General features: G+C 35.2%; 1 protein-coding gene across 1 annotated transcript; it reads right to left on the reverse strand.

The window, feature by feature from the left end:
- Nucleotides 1-143: 143 nt before the first annotated feature.
- Nucleotides 144-21,607, reverse strand: LOC120624163. Its single transcript, XM_039890537.1, has 10 exons — nucleotides 21,471-21,607; nucleotides 18,833-19,044; nucleotides 14,800-14,991; nucleotides 11,416-11,483; nucleotides 10,172-10,349; nucleotides 6,130-6,307; nucleotides 4,963-5,158; nucleotides 4,129-4,264; nucleotides 2,131-2,311; nucleotides 144-1,158 (listed from the first exon to the last, which is right to left on the reverse strand). The coding sequence occupies exons 1-10, from the start codon at nucleotides 21,605-21,607 to the stop codon at nucleotides 1,038-1,040; spliced, it is 1,599 nt and encodes a 532-aa protein (XP_039746471.1). The 3' UTR covers nucleotides 144-1,037.
- Nucleotides 21,608-25,630: the final 4,023 nt, after the last annotated feature.

A 25,630-nucleotide genomic window follows, 5' to 3' on the forward strand; every position in this document is an offset into this window, starting at 1 on the left:
CAAAATTGACATAATATTTACCTCTAACAACTCAAGAAGTCCCATTATTAAATGAGATTTCCGTCAAACACAATCTGACAATATTAATAAAACTACAGACGTAGAAACCAATTAACAAGATATAAAACAAAAAAAAATACGCATTCAGACGCAAAAAAAAAAAATGTTCCATCACCGTGAACAAGCATGGAATGTCAATTACGTAAGGGTCACGTAGTGGGATAGAATGGCAAACCCTCACATTGTCTTACAGTTCAATGACTGAAAATATGTCAAAGGCAATCTATCTTGTATGAACCTGACTTAACCAACTTTACCGCAATATAAGGAGTAGGAGGGTATAATTTCTACGTGTGTTTCATAAGCATTGTCATATCTGAACTGGCTTGTTATGGATATAGCAATTTCCAAACGTGGGTATAGCTGATCTCCTCTCTAATAGGAATGCGGGATTTAGACCTTAGCCTATTCACACTTCTCCTATACATATGAGGATAGCGGTATGGGTATCGATTACTATTATGTGTTATTCAAGTACTATTGTATGTCAAGCGATAGGAATTTACGGAAATAAAGGATAATAACAAGAATAAAGAATAATATGACATTAACATTTAAATTCATTTACGTGTTTCTTTTTTATTTATTTTTGTGTATGCAATACAGAATTCAATAATAATAATAAAAATAAATATTGATGATAGTTTTGACAGTATTAATACCAATACTTCAATTCTTCGATACCCGATGAATTTTATTGAAAATATTCTGCATACTGTCAATAATGTTGACGTGTGTTCGGGCAACCATAGGCTTTTAACCAAGCTTATCGTTCTATCAGAGGCCCGGGGTGGACAACGGCAATTACCTGACTCCAGGCTGGTACCTACACGAATTTCTATAAAGAAAAACACCGTACCTAGTTGTTTTTCGAATTAATTGTTATTCTAATCCAGTTTGATTAGCATACCAAATTAATTAGCCTACAGTTAAATCATTCAAAGTCTATTTGAATACATTTTAAACATACACACTTTCTAATCTTTATAAAAACTACTTCGCAGTTTTGTCATGTCTTGGACAGTACCAGTTCTGCCGAGTAACGCAACTTCTTCTTCGGAGGCGTGTTTTTCCACGTCATGTGCCTCAATTTGCATCCTGAAAATTTGCAAACATTGAATGTAACTGCTATTTATTAAATCATATTCATAAACATCTTAACAAAGAGGTAATGGCCTAGTGCGTAAGGCTTCGGCTTACCTTTCGGGGAACCGAGTTCGAGCCTCGGCACTGTTAACTCCGGAGTTATACGCAAGGACAGGTTGAAGGAAAAAGGGCTAGAGGGCGGTCACCTACTCGTTGGATGGATACGGTGAAATCGTTGACCCAGACAACTGTGGTGGAATGCTTTCGACACGCTACCACCGCCGTGCAATCCAATGATGCCTAACGCCATGAAATTCATCTCAGCAGCCACGACCACTCTGTCAAGAGTGCACGACAAAGAAGTAGTATCAAGTAATACGGATCTAATTTTAAACATATATATACTCCGAAACTACAAAGGGGGTTTTCAGGACGAAGTTTCAGTAAGAAAGCCCTTAGTTCAAAAGAATAGGACACAAAATAGCATTTTTAAAATGTGCAAGGAGTGTGTGTAGTTCCTATTTTTATTCAATTATTTATTTTATATACCTGCAATAATATCATTTTGTTACAAAGGTCCACAAAAAACAAAAGTACCTTTTACCGGGCACTATGTTCCTAAGTGCAAAGAACTAAATTGATGTGCAATATTAAAAACTAAATTACGCAAGTCATGAATTGCGTGAGGCAAAGGACTCTGAAAGCATCAATCCCGATTGTTATCACTAAGATATGATAATAATCCATAAATCCAACCCGCAAGAGCAGCGTGGCCCGTATCTAGCTGTTGGAGATAAAAATGTTATATGATGTCCTAATCATAAGGTTGCCTGGCAGAGATCGCTACTAAGCGATAAGACCGCCTTTGGTATTCTACTCCAATCTTTATGCTTCTTTCTTAATTTCCTAACTTCGTAAATAGATAAATAATAAATAAAAAGCATAATAATTATGAATATAAAACCATTAGAAATAATAAGATACCTTAAAACATCCAGCGGCGTCCGGTTATGTAGCGGACAAATACAGGGTACCAGATCATGGTGCGCTTTCTTCAGCCACCACTGGCACCGGGACAATTTCCACTCAATTGTTTTAACCTTCGCCACAGAGCATGTACCAGACACCCTTAGCAAATTAAAAAATGATGCCATTATTTCTTGCCCTGGAAAACAATTTCAATCAAAATAAAATATTACCTGCTTTATTTATTCAAATTCATTTATTTCAAGTAGGCCTTTATAAGCACTTTTGAAACGTCAAGTATGTTTGTTTGTAGTGACTCTACCACCGGTTCGGAAAGCAGATTCTACCGAGAAGAGCCGGCAAGAAACTCAGTAGTTGCTCTTTTCCAACATCAACATTTACAATAGAGAGATTGAGGCTGGCTGCTTCCAATCTACCTTGTCATTGCGGAATTAATATAATGAAATAAAATAATGATTATTTAAAGGCTGATTATATTTATTAAACTTTAGTTACGTTATGATGAGATGAAAGATTTGTTGGTGGAAGTAAATATATAGCTCGCTAATCTCAGGAATTACCAATTTTAAAATTACGTTCCTAGTACTTTAAATTTTATAAATACAGGCACTTTCCCCTCAGATTAATGTTCACAGGGCAGGATACAATTTTCCTGCCTTGCCCTGCGAAGTGTTGCTCTGTTTAAAGGCGAAGTTTTTCCACTTACTATCAGATGAGTCATCTGCTAGGTCCGTCAATTTATACAATAAAAATACAAAAATAAAAAATATATTATTAATGCGTTTTCAAACCTAACGTTCCCCAATAAAAGATTGAGGAAGGTTATGGTATGTTGCATCAACCTGAGATCCATATTTAATACGAGTCAACCCCAGGGTTAACTTATATAAGTGATCAAAGATATTGCGTACGTTTGAATGAACACATTTTTTTAGTTCTAAAACAAAAAAAAATTATAACGTAATTAAATACTTTGTGGGCTTTTTATAAAAACAAAGAAGCAAACACAACCAGGAAACTGAATTCTCAAGTACTAGATAAAGCAGGTACCTTGATCTGAATTAGTACGCATGAAATTTTCTCGGTCATATTGTTTTATCATGATCAATGTGTTACTATGGTGACTTTCCTCAAATATGCATATTTGTGTTATATACAGGGTTAAAAGAAAATACCAGGAAGCTCTCGGTCAGTAGTTGTTTAAATTAAAACTAACAACTTTTGTTTTACGACTTATTGTTTTTTTTTGCGCTGGGAAATGCATTGACGCATTCCTCCCGTAGACAGGTAAGAAATTATCTAACCTGTTTCCGGAACGGTATGTGGGACTCGCTAACACGGGGGCAGAATAACCACTAAAACCCAGCCGAACCGTCTACGTCCTACCGGGACACCACAGTATCGCTTTCGCATGCTACTGTGGTATCCCGACTTTAAACCTGCACCTCTCCCTACCTTAGGAGGGTCCATCCTTCAATTTAAGTTATGAGCTTCTGCACCCTTTTTTTCCCTTTCCCCCTCCCCCCCCTCCACATTTCACTTCTGATGATGGAACATAACCTCACTCAGTCTACTTTTAACATTGTTTGTACTCAAAGTCCAAATTTGGCTTTTATTAGCTTTCGTCCCCGGTCTTAGCGGCTGAGATCATTGCCAGATCATCATCTTCAGCAGCGTGTTAGCATGTCACTGCTGAGCACAGTCAATCTTGTATGCCCAAACCATTAATAAGCTGATAACCATGTGTGTTGTAGCTATTAACCAATATAAATGTTTTATTTTACCGTGAAGGAAAACATTGTAAAGAAACCTGCACGCCTGAGAGTTCTCCATAATGTTCTCAAAGGCATGCGAAATCCACCAATCTGCACTTGGCCAGCGCGGTAGATTACGGCCTAAGCACTGCTAATTTCTGCCTTTTGTTGACCAGTAAAGGTTTGACACTATGATGATGATGATAAAGATTTAATGATAATATATTTTAATTATATTTACCTGCCGAAATTGCGTGCATTAATCGAGATTGTTCCGCTTCCTCTTCATAAATTTCTATCTCGTTTGTCTTGAAAATTACATCCAAATTACTTGATATTGATTTCACTGTTTTCTTAACAATAGTCTCAGGTGTAGCCTGTTTTCAAATATAATACTTAGAAAAAAAAAACAAAAACATTTTCAATAAAAATTAAGCTTAATTTGCTATACTTTGCGGAAAGAAGACCTTAATTTCCTTTCCGCAGATTATAGCAAATTAAGACTTCCGCAAAGTAACGCCTGCTTTTAACCAATTTTTCAAAACATTTACCATTCATTATATTTAATTGTAGAAAACTATTGCATTGATTGCAAGTGATTTTCTGTTTAAGTTGAGAATAGAGATTGTATGATTTACTATCATTTGTACTCCTATTTGTCATTGGTTTAAATTTCACCGACTATAGGAGAAATATCCCCCAAGAAAGTAACACCGAGTTGATTATATTATTAAGGAAATGAAGTCTAAATGGGAACTAGAACATATTCATCATTTGTTAACAGTCGAAGAGAAACTTAAATGAATGGTAAGCTGATGTTGACGATTCTGAGCCCCTCCATGTTATTCCATTTTCACCTGGCATCCTCATTGACGACTTAAAGTTGACGCATTAATCGTCGATTTAAACCCATAAAACCGGTTCTCGCCGTTCCGCATTGTATCTACATCTTCATGAACAATCAATAGAGGTATTTAATATACTATTTCTTGAAAATTCATTTTTAATTGTTTGATAATTGATTTATCCGGTAAAGGAAACATAGGCTAGCTATGTAACAAATACGCTGATTTACATATTGCCAATTGAAGCCCATAAAGCACTGGAACGCCTCGGTAAGATGCTGTGTGCCCAATTCCGGCTTCTCTCGGCGTAAGTGTAGCTCGCCCAGAAGATGTAGCGCTCGACCGAGTTGCCTTCTGAGCCCATGTTCCATCGCCAACGCGCCCATTTCAGTAAGCAATTTAGCTGAAGTTTCATAGTCACCTAGTCTAGAACGAGTTATTTACTATTATATACTATTTAGATGATATGAAGTGGTGTTAGCCTAGAGATTAAGGCTAGACCAATTGCGATCCCCAGTAAATACCTCTAATTTTCACTTATAATACCACAAGAGCTTAAAATTTGGAATTGCCAGATAATTTTGAAGCTCGTGTGGTATTCAGGGGATTATTTTTCCGTCCCAAATGTCGGCCAATAGAATTGCACCATGAGACGAAATGTACAGTTAACAAATAAGAATTTCATAATGAATAAATATAGCAAAATATATATAGCAACTACCAGAAAAAATTTTCAAAAAATTATCAGTATAATACCATGTAGGTTGTACCACGTGACGTCGAATGGTGCAATTCTATTGGTCGATATTTGGGTCGGAAAAATAATCATATGCATTTTATGAAATTAAATAGCACTTGATTTAACGCTTTAGGAAAAAATTGTGAGGAAACCTTTATGTTTCGAGTTCTCCGCAGTGTTTTTAAAGGCGTGTGAAGTCTAACATATTTGACCATACATGTACATCAAAAAATTGCTGTCCAAAATTAAAGATTAACTTCAAACTTAATCTATGTTATAGTTTCTGCGGTAAAATGGTAGAACCAGATATGTTATAAAGCCACCTGCATAACTATACCATTTAATATTGTAGGATAAGCGGAATAAATACATTAAAGAAGTTTTGATTTTATTTAGTTTTCCTTATCTGAGTTCTAACGGCATTTAACTGTAATTGTAAAAATCGTATAATCACAGTTTCAAACATTACATTACAACACCCCATCCGATATTCTCGTCGTGGCTAAGCCGGTGTTAAACCACAAAAATCATAAGTAGTACTGCGATTTTATTTGACTCTACACGTGTTGTATGGCGTGCGTTGTTTCCAGTTACAACACACCAGTGTTGTCAGTCACCGTGATGTATACATGTTTTGTACAAATAAAATGAGACTAACCTTTGCATTACCGCAGCTAAATGCATTCTTGAATCGCACAAGCCCACAATGTTATCGTCCGCTTCGTAAATTTTGTATGCTTTTAAAAATGTCTTGTGAGCGTTATTCAAATTATTCATAATTAACTGACTGATGCCTATTTCTAGGATCGCTTCGGCCGTTTTTGGTATATCATTTGCTGAAAAATAATACGGTTAGGTACCAAGTAGGTATTTTGTGAACTAGAGCACCCGTAACTTGATTTTTTTTTATATCTTACCTATATACACTTATAGTTAAAAAAAATATTTTTCTTCTTTAATCTATCTTCAAAATGACTTATCAAACCTTAATTTGAAACAATAGTGAGATAATTTATACAGGTTTATGTAATTCTAGTACTTTTAAAAACCAAAGCAAAAGCTGTCTTGTTATTCAACGCCAAACACTCCATTTACAAACATAAAGCGAAAAGTAAGTATATATTCCCAATAACAATTAAAAATGGACTTAAAATTAATCGAATTATTTGATTCAATTTAATATCGCACAGCGATCTAGCGTTGATAAAAGAGTGGATGAGTTTCAACGTTCTTGCGAGGTTAAATCAATACTTAAAAATTCGAAATTCATAACAGGCCTCTGCTATGTTCAAGTATAATAATAATATGTACTCTGATAAATTCTACCTTTTTCCCGGTTATCTGTTTATTATTCCAACATATATACGTATTATATTTACCATGCGACAAGTTTTCCATGAAACGATTGTCATCTAACCTCCGAGAACGAATCAAAACGACCCAGTTATGCATTGGTTAATACAATAACAGACAAGGTTAACAGGGTGTAAATTACCCACCTAAAGTAATTGATCATAACCAGTGACGATGTCAGAAGCATTTTTTGTCCCTGATTATTTTTTTATAATAATACTAGCGTACCCAGCCCGCTTCGCCGGGCTAGATTTTGCTTTATATTATTTAAACAATAAACTTACATCAGTAAATTTATAATTTAAGTCTCATAATATATTAAATCATTTATTTCTTTCCCTATTCATTCTCTTCTATTCTCTTCTCGAGCGGGTGAAGATCATTATCTACACCCATGTACACCCAACAATAGAATATCATCATAGTAAGTAAAAGATGTATTTGACAGTTTGACAGTTCAAAAATAGGAGTGCTCCGATCGTCACCAAACTTTACAGGATTATTTGCCAGGTCGATCCGGAGATTCCCTGGAAGTTTCATTGAAATCAGTCCAGCCGTTTCGGAGCCTATACGGAACATACCCACACACTTTCTCTTTTATATATATAGATATATAAAAATTTTAAAACATAACCTATAAACAGAGCGACACTACGCAGAGTGCGCAAGGAACATATCCTATAAAATGCCATCATCCTAAGACATGAGATAGGCACACAAACATGAGATGTTTAGCCTCATGTGCCTGTAATTACAACGGCAACCACGCCCCTCAGACCGGAACACAGAAATGCTGCTTTGCGGCAGAAATAAGCTTAGCGTTAGTACTTCCCCCGCCTCGGTCTGTCAAATAAGCTCAACTACTTCTAAGAAGAACATTGTAAGAAGAAGGCATCTTAGATTGAATCATCACCTACTATCAGGAGAAATTGCAATTAATAACTTACCTAACCTAACTAATGGTTAAAGTTCGTATTTCATTTAAATAGGATGGAATAACTACCTATTAATCTTTAACTATAGGGTCCAATAGATTATACCTTTATTTTAGCTCAATATAACATATTATATTTTTATCCCATTGATATAAATACGGTTATAATACAAATCTGTTTTTATATAGATACTTATAAAACTTCAATGATATTCGATCTGTTATTTAAGCTTAACGTTTTCCAATATAGAGACGGGTAACGGCCTTAGTTCATACTATGTTGATGATATTGTTAACCGACATTTCAATAAGATCAACTTATAGCACTTATCAGGGCTACTAGAACACATTCTAGGAACAAGGAAAACCGAGTGACCGCGACGTGCGAATCATGACCACGAAGAGTTCAATGGCAAACAATCAACGATTATAATATACATACATTAACTACCAATAAATTATTTATAACTACAGTATACCTAAGTATTAAGGTGGGGTATGGAATTTTTTCAATAAAATTTAGCGTTATAATATCCGAGTGCTGAACTTTATTGAAAATATTCCGATTTAGTTCCACCACCAATTATTAAGTTATGTGCTCAGATTTTTTTTGCCAGCTCACAAATAGCTTTAATTTATAATAAGCAAGGTCGTACCGACGACACCAGGAAATATATCTAAACTTTTCGTTCATATATCTATGAATTAATGCTTTAGGTATATTGAAATTAAAGCAATTAATTAGCTTATAGTTTTATTTGTTTGTTTAAATGCGCTAACCTCTGGAACTAACGGTCTGAATTGAAAATGTTAACATTTTAGAGCCAAATTCTAAAGGAAAGTTTACGTCATTATGTTATGCTTAGTCCACCAATCCGTACTAGGCCAGCGTGGTGGATTACTCATCGTGGGAGAACACCTGTGCCCTATAGTGGACGGGTAATGGGTTGACATTATTATAAACTACGATAAGGGGCTAGATGGCGATGTCTGTAACACCGCCATCAAAGCCCCAAAGAAAGCATAGCTTTTGTTTTTAAAGGACAATGTGAGATGGTGATAACAAAAAAAAAACAACCGGCTAAGTTTGTTGTGGGCTTCTTCTTAGACCAGGGCGCGTTAGGAACCCTCGTAGCTTTACTTTTAAGTTGACAAATTTATTTATCGCCATCAACTTACTCCTATGTCATATTTTACATGTAATGTACGCATCAAAAGTGCCATCTATGTGCCTATTTGAATAAAGAAATATTTGACTTTGACTTTGACTTTGTTATGGGTACTGAAAATACTGATTTGGGTGTTTTTATGTTTACACATATAAACACCACTTGACAGCCACTGAAAAACAATCATGCTCATCACACAAAAATTTTCCATTTGTAAAAATTGGACCCACGGCTGTCGTTATAACGTTATAACGCTGATGAGCCGAGCAAACTGAGTAAGGACGCGGTGAATAGGGTTTTGTGACTTATCGGGACACATTGAGAAGTTCCATCATCGATATTCGAAGATATTCATCAGTTTCACATATTGTCGGGAGTTGTTTGGTGGGAGGTTGCCGCCGCGGCTAGGCTTGCAGACAAGGGCTTGTACACGAAGTCTCAATTCCAAGCTGAATTGCACTCAAAACACAGTATATATTAACAATATTTATGATCGAGCAAAAAACACAAAGAACCTTGTAATCCCTTAATCCTTTTTTATTTTCATTTGGTACTCGGCGAATAGGAATAATCATTTTGTGAACATTTTCAATGTCTGCTTATTACGGTACATAGATACAACTGGCTGACATCAAGACGGACGGACAGACGTACAGGCTGAGGCTTAGTAATAGGATCCTATTTGCACTGATCGGGTACGGAATTGATACATAAGTACGAACACGAACAGTTAATAGAAACACTTGTATGTAATATATACATTTCAAGCATCTTAGCAACGGTTCCAACGTTTTGAACTTTGATTATATAAAAAAATTTAATAAGTCTAGTATTATTATAATTGTTTTTTTTTTCAATTCCAAATATAAAGTGTATTTCCTGAAAAAGACGCGATTCTACGCAAAAAATACATTTCGAGCCAGCCACTACCGACAAAACAAATTTTACGTTTTTCTAGTAATTTTTTTGTTGTTAAATTAAAAATTTATTTAGTGATTTTAATGATAATTATTAAATTAAAATACAAGACAATATTCTTAATTTAAAATTTAATTTATATTTTGTTAATAAGTTATTTTTAAAAGATTAAGATATTTTCTGTAGAGATCCTACAAAAATAAACACGTTTAACAATAACTTATTATTATAATAAATTGACATTAATACGCTTAACAAGATTTTTTTCAGGAAATCGGCACATATTTGACAGAGATTAGAAGTTGGTTGTTCGAATATATGCTTACCGTCTTTGGCTCTTCGCTCAGCTAGTCTAGAAAGTCTCTCCGATTTTGCAGGATCTTTGTTTCTAGCTGATCGCGCCTTATCTAGTAACACCCGATGCAATTGTATTGCTGTCGCAGAGAACACTGTTTCAGGTGGTACCACATCTTCCTCGTTTTCAGCTTCATAGAGCGGCCAATCCTTTAGAAAATAGTACACCGTAGTGCAAAGAACCTTTAAGTGTCTGTGTTCATATATAGGAGGACTATTATTGTTTTTAATTTTGGTTTGTACTTTTTCCCAGTTTGCACACAATGCCGTCCGGCTGTAATGATTGCATAGCGCTAAAATCGAGCAACTGCTGCACTCTAGTTGCGTGAAAGCACTCTTTCATATTCATAATATATATATATTTTTTAATCTTTTTATTTTTTTGGGAGTTTTGTCCTCGAGTAAATGCCAGCCCCATATATGCATAATGCTATTTGCATTTATTTAAAATGATACGGTTTTAAACAAATAGCTACCACCCTGGCGGAACGGAGAGCGCTGTGTATTAAAGTAGTGTTCGATTCCCGGCAGAGCCAATTTGGAAATTTATAATTTCTGAATCTCTCTGGTCTGGTCTGGTGGGAGGCATTGGCCGTGGCTAGTTACCGCCCCACTGAAAAAAACGTGCCGCTAAGCGATCGAGTGTCCCGGTGTGATGTCGCGTAGAAACCGATTAGAGGTATGACTACCATTCTCCCTAACAGGTTCGCCCGCTACCATCTTAGACTGCATCAGCACTCACCATCATTTGAGATTGCAGTCAAAGGCTAACCTGTAGTGAAATAATAACAAAAAAAAATGTGAGCCGTCACGGGACGCCCGGCAGATGTGAAACATCGAAATTATTTTTTAAAAAGGTACAGATTATGACAGGAACTAAATATGACGTGATAAAAAAATACAATATTACGAATTTTCTCCAGAAAATGATGACTGTTTATTTAATATACATTTATTTTCTTCATAAATGTATCAATTCAAAAATTTCTGTAAAAAGGTGATAACTCAAGTATTTTCATCAACGTATAGTACATAATATACTTATTCAATCATACAGCGAGGCGATGCGTCGCCATGGCCTGTGTCGCCACGCCAAAAATCAGGTTTACCCTCCGCCTCTAGATGTTTCACATCAAAAAGGTACCTAATTTGTTTTCTTTTTTATAATATCACTGTTAGTGCGATAGTTGTGCCTAGGTTAATATGAATTAGTTACCTTACCAATGGCGCTGTCTCTGACTTCAGTTAAAATAACAAAAGGCTCTTCGGGATCTGCACCTGGAACTAATTTAAACTTCAGTATTGTATGATGCCAATTCGCAGTCGAGCAGCGTGTTGACTGCGACCTAAACCGTTTTAATGCTGAAAGCCCCGTACCACTAAAAGGTACGGGTCTCCTCCCAGAGGTAGAACCGTTTGGGTAATCTTTGATAATAACGAGGATGATTTTATGATAAACGCAAGTTTTATCACTCACTTGATTAGGTAGCATGTTTAAACAAATAAATAAATATACTACGACAATACACACATCGCCATCTAGCCCCAAAGTAAGCGTAGCTTGTGTTATGGGCACTAAGATGACTGATTAATATTTTTATGAATAATATACATAAACTTAACTTATAATATTTTGATGAACACCCAGACACTGAAAAACATTTATGTTCATCACACAAACATTTTCCAGTAGTGGGAATCGAACCCACGGCCATGGACTCAGAAAGCAGGTTCGCTGCTAACTCCGCCAGTCGGCCGTCAAATGTTTGACTAAGGATCACTTGGCTTTATTCGTAAGCCAGGCTAAAATTCTATACGTAATGAGATTTCTGCCAAGATATCGCACTATTCAAATTTTAGAGGAGTTGCCAATAGCGATTTTGTGTATTGAATAGTTGCAAAGCACGAATTAAAAAAGTCTGCTGTTGTAACTAGTGACTTTGTGATTCATTATGTAGCAATGCAATCGCATCGAATAAATTCAGAATCGCTGAGCTTTCGTAGAAGAATCCACAAAAACGTATTCTCGACCAAGCACAGGGCAGGAGGGCAGGGCTAGCACGAGCAGAAGAAAAAAAAATTATATCCCCCGATTATATCCCCTGGCAAGAGATATAATTAACGTGTCCACCTTTTAAAGCACGGGAACAGGGAAAAGAAGTTTACCCCCATTTAATATTACATACATAACATGCTAGCGGACCCTCGCGACTTCATCTGCGTATTAGTCAATCAAAAAGCGAGAATAGATCTGATACTAACATCATAATCATCGTGGCTAGCTATGCACCCTCACTTATTATTATACGTGGTATACTGATAAAGTTAGTTGTCATAATTTTAGTTGAGACATACATACATTTTAGTAGGATGATACACACGGATTCGATCGTTGTCCCATATGCCTTGCGACTTCTGTTATTTATGAAGAGTTATGTCCTTTAACTCCGACAATGTTTATCAGATCCTTATTAAAATAAGACGGTGCATGCTTGATAGTATGTACTTTCGAATAAAAAAGAATTGTTAAAATCGGTACAAATTTAACGGAGCTATAAAGTAAAATTGATAAAAAATTATATCCCATTTCCTGCAGGAAACTTATTGTTTATCGGGATAAAAACTATCCTATATGTTGATCCGGAATATCAGCTACCACTATACCAAATTGTATTTAAATCCGTGTTGTAGTTTTCACGTGATGCCCGTCAGACAGACAGACAAAAATGAAATAAAAGTTTTTTTTTTCTGTTTTGGACAGTATTGATTATAAAGCATCCCCCGGTCGTAATCGTTCAGTTACAGTTTTATTATAAGTAGGTATAGATTATTTCTACTTGTGCGCCAGTGCTCTGAGAGTTAATAAAGCTGTGGGAGAAGATATATTTTTACCCTTTCCCCGGAGATATAATTCTCTCCTGCCCATAATAGCCGTGCTGGTAACAACTTTATTGATGGATGCTGGATGGCGTCTGTATCGATGCGGTAGGGCGAAAAAAAATTGTCATAAAGGTAAACTATACTATCAGCGAGAGCCTTGCAATTTAATCGCAATGTATAGGTCCTGAATTTCGCTGCAAAAAGTGAAATTCGATCGCTGCGCACGAAATATGTTTTCTGACATAAACTTTTGGCATTCTTTAAACAAGTTTTCATATTGTTAACTCTGCATTATTTATTGTGTTTATAAAATGCTACATTTGGAATGTTTTAGACAATCAAGGCCCTCTACGTATCGGATTTCCCGGTTCCGATACCGATACGGTTCTACGATTCTAAAAATAAAGAAAACCGGTTGTTTTGGTTCATTTAAAAACGATTATTTGAGCATCAAAATATGGGAACTCGTAGGTAGTAACACGAAAAACAACATACATAATTGTGTTATGTTTTTGTTGATTATAAATAGATCTTTAAATGTCTGTCCGAATCCTAAAAATAAGCTTATAATTCTACGAAGATTATCCGCTGTATGCTTTTTTGTTACTCGTATGTTAAGAAGTGACGTACAAAAATTTAATTATTATTGATCGAACCATGTTACGTTTGGCGCTTAAAATAAATTAAGTTTCGGTCATTTTTTATGTATAGCCAATCTTTAAAATAAAAGAACAGCGTGAATTGGAGAAATAGCTAGATGAGAATTCTATAGGTTATAGTTATAAGGTAACTTGGTTGATGTTATGATGATGATGAACTAACTGGGCCTATCTTAGTTAGGAAAAGAAAGTGAAGTGAAGCGTTGATAGCCTAGTGGTTAGAACTTCGGCTTCCTTTTTGGGGGACCGAGGTCGAATTCCAGCACGCACCACTATCTTTGGAAGTTGTGTTCGTTTTAAAAATAAGAAAAATAATATTTACTTATTTACAGACATCCATTTATAAAAAAATTATATAAAATTAATTATAATTTAGAATTGCATTACTGAAATAAAGACCTATAAGCTATGTTATGACCTACGCTATTTGGCATACCTTCTATTAACAGAGCATTGAGAGGACACATGTATGCCCACCCAGTGCTGTGATTAAATGGATTTTCTTGTTTTTCTGATAGCGTATTCAGAATACCGTTGGAGCTTCCGCGCATTCTGCTCATCACTGATGCTGCTTTTTTCTCATAATACCATAAAAATCATTGGTTCGAGCTTCAGCAAACATCAGAGATGCACTACAGAAACGCGGCAGCCCCATCAAATCCGAAACGATTATACTGGATGTGCAGGTTATAAGCAATTAAAATATCGCTTGCTTCAATGGTGAAGGAAGACAATGGCGTATGAAGTCAACCAATCCGCACAGGGCCCGTGTGGACTGTGTTGTACAATTAATTGCCTACTTCCTTCTCATTGTGGGAGGAGGATTGTGCCCTCTGTGTCGGTAAGATATTATGATTTTTGAACGGTTACCTGATGCTCGTGGAGGCGTTGAAAGAGGGGATTATTTTATACATTAATAAATCTAGAAATACTAAAAAAAATAATCAGTGACCGTGTATAAAATAATGAAGTTATGAAAACTGAAATTTTCTAATAGGAGGTTCGGATGCCTTTTAGTTTTAGATCAATGTTTAGGAATTTAAGTTTGTTAAAGAACTTACATTTATCAAGCAAGAACGAAGCGTAGTGATATTTACAACAGCCTTTCTGTCGACCTCCATCCACCAAATATTGGCTCGATACAGCTATCGCTGCTAGAAAAAACTTCTCGGCCAACCACAAGATTCCTTTTCCTCTCTGAGCATAGGATAATGCTAACGCTAATAGCTCTAAGCATTCCTTCTTTGTATTCCCTGAAAACATTGTTCAAGAGTTTTATTCTACTTCATCAGCATGTAAAGGTATATAAAACATAATATTTATAATGGCCGAAAATCAGCGTCGCAACTAGCTGTCGCTTGGTGCTGAGGCGGTGCCCCATTTATCCACATGCTTGCCGTACCTATCTCTCAGTCTAGGGCCCACTTTGCTGTAATATAGGAGTCGTATTTGATGCGGAGCGCACACGGTGTGTCACGACTCCGATATCATAGTCAATCAGGCCCCAAGTTAGTGATATTCCTGTATATGTGTCTGTTGTGGTGTGTTTTTCCCTCGCAAGTGTAATGAAAATGCAACGCGTATGGCACATTGCTCTCGGCTTCATTATCACGCTCGCTTACAACTCGCGCTCCTAATACTGCCTCGTCCGTGAAATTCCATGTACTGAACTCGTTACATAACATACTATCAAAATAAAAATATGAGTATCCTTTTACGAACTATCGATAAAGAAGCAACTATAAAAAGGCCGTTTGTATTTATTAAAAGTAAATCAAATTCATTTTATAGCTGGTCATATTTTAAATGTGATAGTGCGTATGCTAGTTTGTTTGTTTTGCTACTATGTTCGGCCCGCCAGTTAACTGATATTTACGTAATTTGGCACTGAAATAATCTGAATCCAGGACTATATACAATACACTTTACTTATTATAGCCATATACGGTTTAGCTAATATACCGTCATGGAAAAAATTGTCATAAAGCCTGCATGCTAGAGATAGGAAACGGATGAGAACCCAGGATTTTAAAAATACCGAATGAAACACGATCGAAGTTGCGGGTGACAGGTGGTCTAGGGAAGTAGTTAATAGATAGACGTAAAGGATGCCGTATTCTATTAAATTAATAACAAGTACTAAAATAATTTAAGATTTTTTTGGAAAAAAACTTTATTATTATTGTTTATCATCATCATCATATCAACCGATAGACGTCCAATGCTGGACATAGGTCTTTTGTAGGGAGTTCCAAATTCCACGGTTCTGAGCCGCTTGGATCCAGCGGCTACCTGCGATGCGCATGTCGTCTGTCCACCTCGTTGGGTGTCGACAAACGCCGCGCTTACCAGTTTATTATTGTTCTTATAAACAATTTAATTGTATTCATCTTAATGAGATTATAAATCAAAACTCGACTATAAACATTTCCGTCGTCAGTTTACACCTACCTACAAATTATTATCATAATAATTATCATACAAATGTTAGTAAATATCTATTTTTTATTAGAATTAATAACATACAGAAACCGTGTACACGACTAATATTGAAACATCAAAAACCACTCGACTTTAGTTGTGATTCTCGAACAGGCGGTTAGTCATTACATTCCATTTAGCAGTTGACAATAATTATTTTACCTCTAATGTTCTAAAAGTTTACCATTAACTGTGAAAATGAGAAAAAGTTCATGTGCTAGCAATTTGCGCGGGTGTAAAGTTAGACGAAGGGCGTTTCCAATGTTTTTGGAGACAATGTTTTTAATTTTATGCGTTTCTAATAAGTAATAAAACGTAGTGACTAGTCATAAGTACCGGTCGTTTTTAATTATAATGTAGCAACAAAACAATCTGTAATTTATACCAATTAATAAAATTCATGACCCACCGATGTACACAAACCGCCTCACTTAGACGAAACATGTATAGGTACAGAGCATTACTTCATCCACTGCTCTAATAAGGGTTGCTGGGTTAAGGTAACGTACTCCAACTTATAGAATATAATAGTATACATAAAATACTTGGAAAATCCAAAAGTGCCAGCCTCATAATTTCATTCATTTCAATAAAATTTAGATTATTTGTAAATAATAAATAAACTAGATCCAATTATACCGTGACAATTAATAGGCTTCTATTCCTCAAAATACTATAGCCGATAAAAAAAAACAACTCGATAAGTGAAGTATTTCGCTCGTTATCGTGACCACAAGATACGGGATCCGCACATACAGACACGCGGACGTCCAAGACAGAACTTAAAAAAAAATTAATTCGTTTTAATAATAAAAAGAGATTTAAAAATATCATGCGCGTTAAAAATTGTGTTTGCACAAAATTTGTCTATTTATATCCCTACTAATCCCTACTTAATATTATAAATGTCAATGTAAGTTTGTTTGTTACGTTTTCACGCAAAAACTACTTAACCGATCCTCATGAAACTTTGTACACATATTCTTGGAAGTGTTAGAAGTAATATAGGATACCTTTTATCCCGACATTAAGCTTGGTTCCTTTGGGAGAGGGGAGGAATGTTTGACGATTTTACACCATAACTCCGACAAATTATAACCGATTTAAATAATTATTTTTGTACTATAGAGGTTATAATGTGGAATTGTGGATGGAGATAGAGGACAGAACTTCTCAGTGGACAGCAGCAAACCCATCATTTAAGGCTTAGCAATACTACATACTTTATTTTTTTTTAGATCTACAACTAAATTTAATGCCACATCAAAAAATAAAATCAAACAGTCGCGGGCAACAGCTAGTTCACTTATAAAAGCAATAAACAATAAACAAGTGACATTTTTAGTTGGAGAATCACTCGGTGTGCGTAAACTGACAGTAATACCCACAGACAACAGTGTTTACATTTAAGTAAAAATGGAGTTACGGATAATGCTATGACAAAAAAGAAAGGTTATGGTCCTAGATATAATTGAGGCAATTATTCACATAATAATGTACCTAATGTACCTAAAGTCGTACGTCCCTTGTACGACGCCTTATAAGCTGAGCCTTTTAAGGCGTCATACAAGGATGAGTCCGGGGGACACGGCCATCCAACATCGTGCGCCTAATTGGTAGGCATGGCAACTTGTGCCAAAACAAATTGCCATTGTAGGCAGCGTCGGCGGAGGAAAAAGAGAGCGGCCATAGCCCTGATTCTGACCGCACCTGACCACTCCTGTTATCCTAGTACCACCTTCCATCTAGCTATGTTTTTATATGGTAATAATTGACGAGCGAAGCACTTGGGCTGCCTGATGATAAGCGGAGCAACACTTCGCAGGGCATGCAAGGAAAAAGTGCTACAAAGTGCTTCCCTGTGGCGTAGGTGTTAAGTCTCAAGTGCCTGTAATCACACCGGCAACCGCGTCATTTTAGGTAAATCGGACCGGAACACAGAAATAGTTACGGCTTCATAATAGTACCTACTTCCTCACACGAGCTCCACGATAAAGATCTCTACTACAACTAGCATACATATTAAATGACAAAACTAGTTATATGGGTAATATGTGACCGATCTTTGCTGACACCAAGGTACTTATAGCACCTCTGCGGTCAGCTATTAGAAATTATAACTATATATAACTATACGAGTTAAAATTTATTTTCTGATAACTGGCTATTTATCAAAATCAAGTGTCAGTTAAATGATCATCTGCCAAGGTCATTTATAGATACTCCTTACTGAATCTCGTATACGGTTGAACAAAAACTCCTAACAATCTTGAAGCCGATCTCTGATTAAAAGGTTTAAAAAAAGTGTGCAAGAAACTGAAGCAACTTTTTGTCAGTAGGTATACTTATGAAGTACCAAGCCAAAGTATAATTAAAAACCTACGTAAGTGATTTCGTGTGACTATAATTTCACAGCGAAAACATTATGAAAAAGATTCGTAAACAATATCATTAGGATATAAAGTTATATCATAATGATCTTGTTTGATCATTTTTATATAACTTTGTATTAAAAATTTAAAAATCCCCGGACTTAAAACACACACACACACACACACGCACATACACACACTCAGTCGTTTTTGCGTTGCACCGCCAAAAAAGAAAACTTGCCTTTGTCACGCTGTTTCTCAGCTCGCATTAAACCAGCACTAATATCTTCCAAGAAAGCTTCTCTTTTTCTCAAATCAACAACAATACCTATATCGTCTTCCGCTAAAAGTTGTATGTTGTCATAGATAAGATCCTGCAGATAATCGGATGATTCCGAGTAACCTGATTCTCTCAATTCCAATATAAGGCATTCGTGTAGTGGAAGTTTCCGTCTGTAAACAAACGTTCGACCTCGCTAAATCAAATTATTCCATACCACCTGTTAGATGAACCGAGAAATTATAAATCGCAAAAAATTGCACGTACCTATGTAGGTACCAATACTTAAATAATCGATCGTACGAGGCCTTGTATCATAGATTCTTGGGTGAAATTGTACCTTGCACATTATATCTTAAATCCACAAGTACTATGTAAATAAATTTGGATGGAAATTAAATTGTAAGTTATAAAAAAAAGTTTTGAGCTATGTCAGAAAACTTTTTAAGATACATCCATTATATTTAATAACCTATACTTATTCAGTATATTTTATAGCTGTATTAACGTTGAGATTCGTTATACTAATATAAACACCGTTTCTGTCCATACTTCTATACTAATATTATAAAGCTGAAGAATTTAGTTGAACGCGCTAATCTCGAGAACTACTGGTTCGAATTGGAAAATATTTTTGTGTTGGAAAGTCGATTATTCGATATTGACGAAGGCTATAATATAAGTTTCTGATGCATGCGATGCGTAAACGGTTATAGTTACGCCAAATTGATGTGTGACGGAATCTTCCCTCTTTAAAAGTTTAAAAAAAGTCCGCTACGGAACTTATCTATCTATTAATATATACCTACCTATAGATTTTTTTTCCAAAGATTTGTTTTACTATCCCCTCAAGGTCTCTCGGATCTCGAGTGAATGCTCAATAAATAGGTATTGTAAAGCTACTTCGGTTTAACTGGATTATAACTATTCTAGGAAGCGGGTTTTTAATCGAAGGGCTAGGTACCGTGTGTTTTCCACCGTTGTCACTGATGCCAGACACCGGTCTGCGTCATTTGTCGGGTCTAGACGATTCGAAGTGTTCATACGACTTTCGTCTCTACATACATCGGAAGATTCCGGTGATCCAGGAACACAGACAATAGCAGAAACAAGACGACTCTCGTCAGTTAGGTATATTGCTCATTAGACTTTTTACGTAGTTAGACATTTTCTTAAAATTACGACATCGACCTGCCTTTTACACCCCTATTACGATATCGACAAGATAATGTGAGGTTGTTTTGGCCTTGTTGTTATTTATAACCCTATAAAAGTCTATCACAAAAAACAACTTTGTTCTTATTAATAGCCTGGCCATGACTTGCCATTTCATTGTAATAGTAGCACACTAGCCCGTTTGTGGCGCAAAAATATGCAGTCCTGTAGCTCGATTGTGATCCTGATGGATATTAGAATCCGTTAATCGCATGATTCCTGCATAAATTGTTTATGTTGCCAATAGTGGAAAAGTTCGCCCAGTCAGATTAGCGGTCGCACTATACTTGTACGTCACGAAATGCATTTCACGCGCAGTTATGATTTTAATGCCACAATAAATCAGGGTTATACCTAATTGTAGTTTAGGCACTGCTCATACACCCCCTTTACCCGAAATCAATAAGAAGCAATGAAACCTAAAATCTTCATATTTAAAAACATTGTAAATAGAGGCTTTTTACTCTTATTGAATAAGTAGTATAACGGATATTTCTGGTTCTTATTTTTAAAATAGGGTGTAGGTTTAAACAAGTTCTATCTCTAACCATATGTAACTGTTTTGCTTCGGTATACCTAGTCCCAAAATTTTTGAAACTCGCGATGACTTCTAAGTTAAATTGGAATAAATAAATAAATATACTACGACAATACACACAGCGCCATCTAGGTAGGCACCAAAGTAAGCGTAGCTTGTGTTATGGGTACTAAGAAAGCTGATGAATATTTTTAATATCATACACATAAATACTTATAATATACAGTTAAACACCCAGAAACTGAGAAACATTCATGTTCATCACACAAACATTTTTCCAGTTGTAGGAATCGAACCCACCGCCTTGGACGCAGAAAGAAGGGTCGCTGCCCACTGCGCCAACCGGGAGGAATGAATTAAAGAGTACTTTACTGGCATATAAATACCCCTGATGACAAAACTATTTATTAAAATATGAATTAATACTGCTGTACTAATGCAACTCACTTTTGTTTGCACCCGTTATTTAATAAAATTTTAGAACACAAAAGCTGCTACTGTGACTTTACTAAATAGTTATATATATTAATGAGTACTTTAAACATGTAGCATACACATTATTTTTTTCTTAATTTCCATTAAGGAATTTTATAGGCAAATTTTTGCTACTTTGGGTTACATTATTGCAATTTTCTTATTCCATTATCCAATATTTGAAAAAAAAAATATAGCCTGTGTTCGTGGCATCGCACAGCATCGTAACAGTTTAACTTATTTGGGCGAAGTAATGGTTAAATCGGTCCAGTAGTTTCGGAGCCTATAGGGTACAAACAAACAAAAAAGTAAAAAATCTTTTATCTTTATAATATTAAGTTAAGTATTTATAATATTACGTATAAGTATTACCTTCTGATTCCTTTTGCGTCTAAGGTTTCAAGACTAAACAAGGCTCGATTTCTGAGGTTCTCTAAACTGTTCTTCGTCATACAAGCCATAAGTTTCGGTAGCTGCTGACGTTTGAGAACGGCTTTTGATGATGACATTATTTTAATTATTTTCTTTAAATAAAACCGGAAAAAAGGTTAACCAATTTATATATATGTATATAGGGAAAATATTCTTCAATAAAGAGCAATTTTATACTTTTCTTTGATTATAGCCATATACATTAAAAAATAAGATTATATTTAATCGAATGTCTTTGTCAAAATTTATAACATTTTATTTTTAATTTATAAAACCTATATACACCTATTCTAAATAAGGATACAGATATTAAAAAAAAACATTAAATTCATAATATTATATGATATATTTTTTTAAATTCATATATATATGTACTATACACTGACTTTTATTATACTATTATTGTAGGATTTATATACTATTATAATAGAAGACAGTGTTACTATATTACCAACAGAAACACTCAGATCCAAAAGTGTTTGTGTTCTCATTGTACTCAAACTACTATACAATTTGCCTTAGTTGTGGAGTAACATTAACGAAGAAAAATGTACTTATAAGCTTTTCTGATTGAAAGTAGGTTACAACTTTCAAACACATAATGTTTGTATATTTATGAGCGAAAACATTTCGTGATGTTTGCATTTATGCAGAAGCAGTACCTATCTACGCCATACAATTGCTTATAGCAATATAAATAATAATAAAGATTGCTGCACAAGTCATGCAGGATCCGCTTTAAATATAGTCACTGCACTCGCGACTTAGAATTATTAGGTTCGACTATTTCGGATATCTTCGCAGAATAATATTTTTTTTCGTGAAAAGACGACTTTGTTATATAACAGTAAGTAATTGCATATCAATTAAGAACTATATTAATTACTGAACAAAACATTATGCAGTTTTTTTTTATCCAAATAAAAAACCCAATCGCTATCTTTATGTATTTTAGTTTTAAATCTAGTTACTATTATTTTACTACAAACTTTAAACCCCGATTTCACTTTATAATGAGAGGATTTTGTAAAATCATTCCTTGGATTTCGTTTTGTTCCGTTTACCAAGTTTTTTGAATAAAACAGTAAGTAGGCTCTAGGCGAAGATATAAATTTATTTGTTTTCGAATATAAGTAGTTCAAAATCTTGTGTATGCGAAAAGTCTCAAACATAGTAGTACGTCTTACACTATTTTTCTAACTTATAATAATGTTTTTTTTTCCATTATTTTTAAAGAACTATTATATAAAATGTAAAATAAACAACTAAGTACATCTTGGAATAAATAGAAACATAAAATAAATAGTGATTTACTTTATATTATATATCGTATGTTTTTAGTATTTTTACACATAATTCACACTAATCGGCAAGTTTGTTAATATTATATAAGACAGTTAGGAACTTTGACTAACTATTTTGGCCGGTTGCCTGGCTGACTCTTCATTCAGTGAGCTTTGAGTGACAGACAATCGGAAATTATTTGCAGTAACCAAATACATGTGTGTATGAAAATAAATAAAATTCTTAGAATTATTATACGTACGTATTCTTGGAACCAGTTGCTCGTTACATTAATTATAATTGGAATTTTTTGTCTGATGACGCATTTTGTGGAAAATAATATTTGATTTCCAGGTAGGGTATCTCTGCTAGTATTTTTAAATGGATGGAGAACTGCATTAAATATCGATCCCATTAAGTTGAGAGCATTTTTTATCTATACCTATCTACTAATATTTTTAATGCGACAGTGTGTTTGTTTTTAAGTAACCTATGTCGGCTCAACCGTTGAACCAATCTTGATATAATTTAGCATCCTGGAGGTGAACATAGCTGGTAAATAAACGCGGATGAAGTCGCAAGCAACAGTTAGTACCTGTCTGAAATACTTTATTATGTCGCCCCTACCATTAAAATGATAAGCTTACGGCCACGCTAATATTATTTGAATTTTAATTCAAATAATATTAGCGTGGCCATAAAATCATTTAGGTATAGTTTAATAAAAATAAAAAACTAAGCCTTCTCACGAACCTGTTCTTTACTGTTAAAAATAACGCAAGCGTATGGACTCAAAAAATACTATAGTTATACTATAGATTAGGTATCTACCTACCACTAAAAATACATATTTTTAGTGGTAGGTAGATACCTAATCTATATATTAATACGTAAAGCAAATCTTTGTAGGTACCACTTTTTACTAAAATTGCGCGAATGGAGGAGTATGAAATTTCCCACTATAAAGAGGAGTGCAGAATGCTCCTATTTTTATATTATTATTTAAAAATTATGCATAACAATTCTTTAAATCAATAAAAAACACATAACACACACATACATATGCGTAGGCATATGTATTCTCTTTTTTAATGCCGGCTAAGTTTGTTCTGGGCTTCTTCTTAGACCAGGACGCGTTTGGAACTCTCGTAGCTTTAGTTTTTAGTTTACGAATATAGTTATCGCCATCATCTCACTACCGTGTAAATATCATGTACGCATCAAAAGTGCCACCTATAATATATCACCTACTTGAATAAAGATATTTTTGACTTTGACTTTGACTTTTGACTTTAATTATTTTTTGGATAATAAATTGTTTAAAAAAACTGGCAAATTTACAATGTACTTCTATATAATCGAAGATTTCGCCAAGGGTAGCCTTGGAATTTACAGAATTTGACTCAATAATTTTCAAACTTTTAATTTAAAATTAAATAATTATAGTCGAATATCAACCAGTAGGCGACCACTAGTACTAATGAATATGTAACTTTTCATGGGTAGGTCCGGCTTGCAAATTAAAACGGTGACTTTTTGGAAAAACTGAGCTACAGGGTGTATTTGTACATACGGATCTTATTCGGTTTCCACGTTTCTCGTTTGCTTAGGATCTAAATATATAGAAACAAACAAGACTACGTAGCTAGAGTTTCTACTGCAGATGCACGACAAATCTGAAACTATTTTTTTTACTATTTTTAGTGTTCTGGTGCAAGGCTTCAACCGTGGCTATTTATCACCTTACGGACAAAGACGTGCCGCTAAGCGATTTAGCGTTCAGGTACGATGTCTCCTAAAGTCAGATTAGGGGACAGGGGTATTTGTTTAATATAACTGCCATACTCACAGGTTAGCCCGTTACCATCAGGTGAGATTGCAGCCAGAAGCTAAGTTGCAGTAAAATCAAAAAAATAGCAAAATGTCAAACAGAAGCCTTTTTTACTAAGACGATAAACATATGCCGCATTGCGTCGCGAAGTGTATTCTGTATTCCTTGAGAATGTTTTCATATTTTAACTATGCAAATTGCCGGGCTATCTACTTGCAGTTTTCCAGTGGTGCACCGGTCAGTAAATTTTCAAGGAATAAACGTGGCATAACGTCGGAATAGTTATTCAGCGTTATTTAACACTCGGAATTTTGAAAGGTGCTGTCAGTGAAGTGTGCTAAAAAGTACATTAGTGTCAGAGCTGGCTGGCTGCCCATGACACCGAGCAGGTTGATGGACACAGGGCTGACTGCCCATGACACCGTGCAGGTTGATGGACACAGGGCTGGCTGCCCATGACACCGAGCAAGTTGGCTGAACATTGTAGGGCGTGTTCCTTGCATGCCTAAGAAGTGTCGCTCATTGGCGACTTTCTTTTTATATAAAAGATAGACTAGCGCTTGTCGACAATCTGAGGTCTAGGTTGGAGCACGCTTGCCTAGAAAAGGCCTATCCACTCTTGCCTGGATGCCTTGAAGGTACTAAAGTTATACGTGGCAGAAAACTAAGTTGCCGGTAGGGCGTTCCACACTCTAGCGGTACGTTTCCGAAACGTCAATACTAAACGTTTAGTGCGTGTTGATTGTGCGATAATTTTACAATTACCATTAGGTGGGCTAAATGCTTGGTCCATCTATTATTACTAGTATTAAAGATACCGACGTTATTTCACGTTTATTAAAAAAATATAACTTATTTATAAACAAGGTGTAGCGTTGAATTATATGATAGTGTGATCATGGCGTAACGTATAATCTGACATGTTTATTAATAAGAAGCTTTGGCTATATACTTCCTTAGTAATCAAAGGGCCAATTTACCGGTA

Source organism: Pararge aegeria, chromosome 5, assembly GCF_905163445.1.
Source record: "Pararge aegeria chromosome 5, ilParAegt1.1, whole genome shotgun sequence".
NCBI classification, from domain to species: Eukaryota; Metazoa; Arthropoda; class Insecta; order Lepidoptera; family Nymphalidae; genus Pararge; species Pararge aegeria.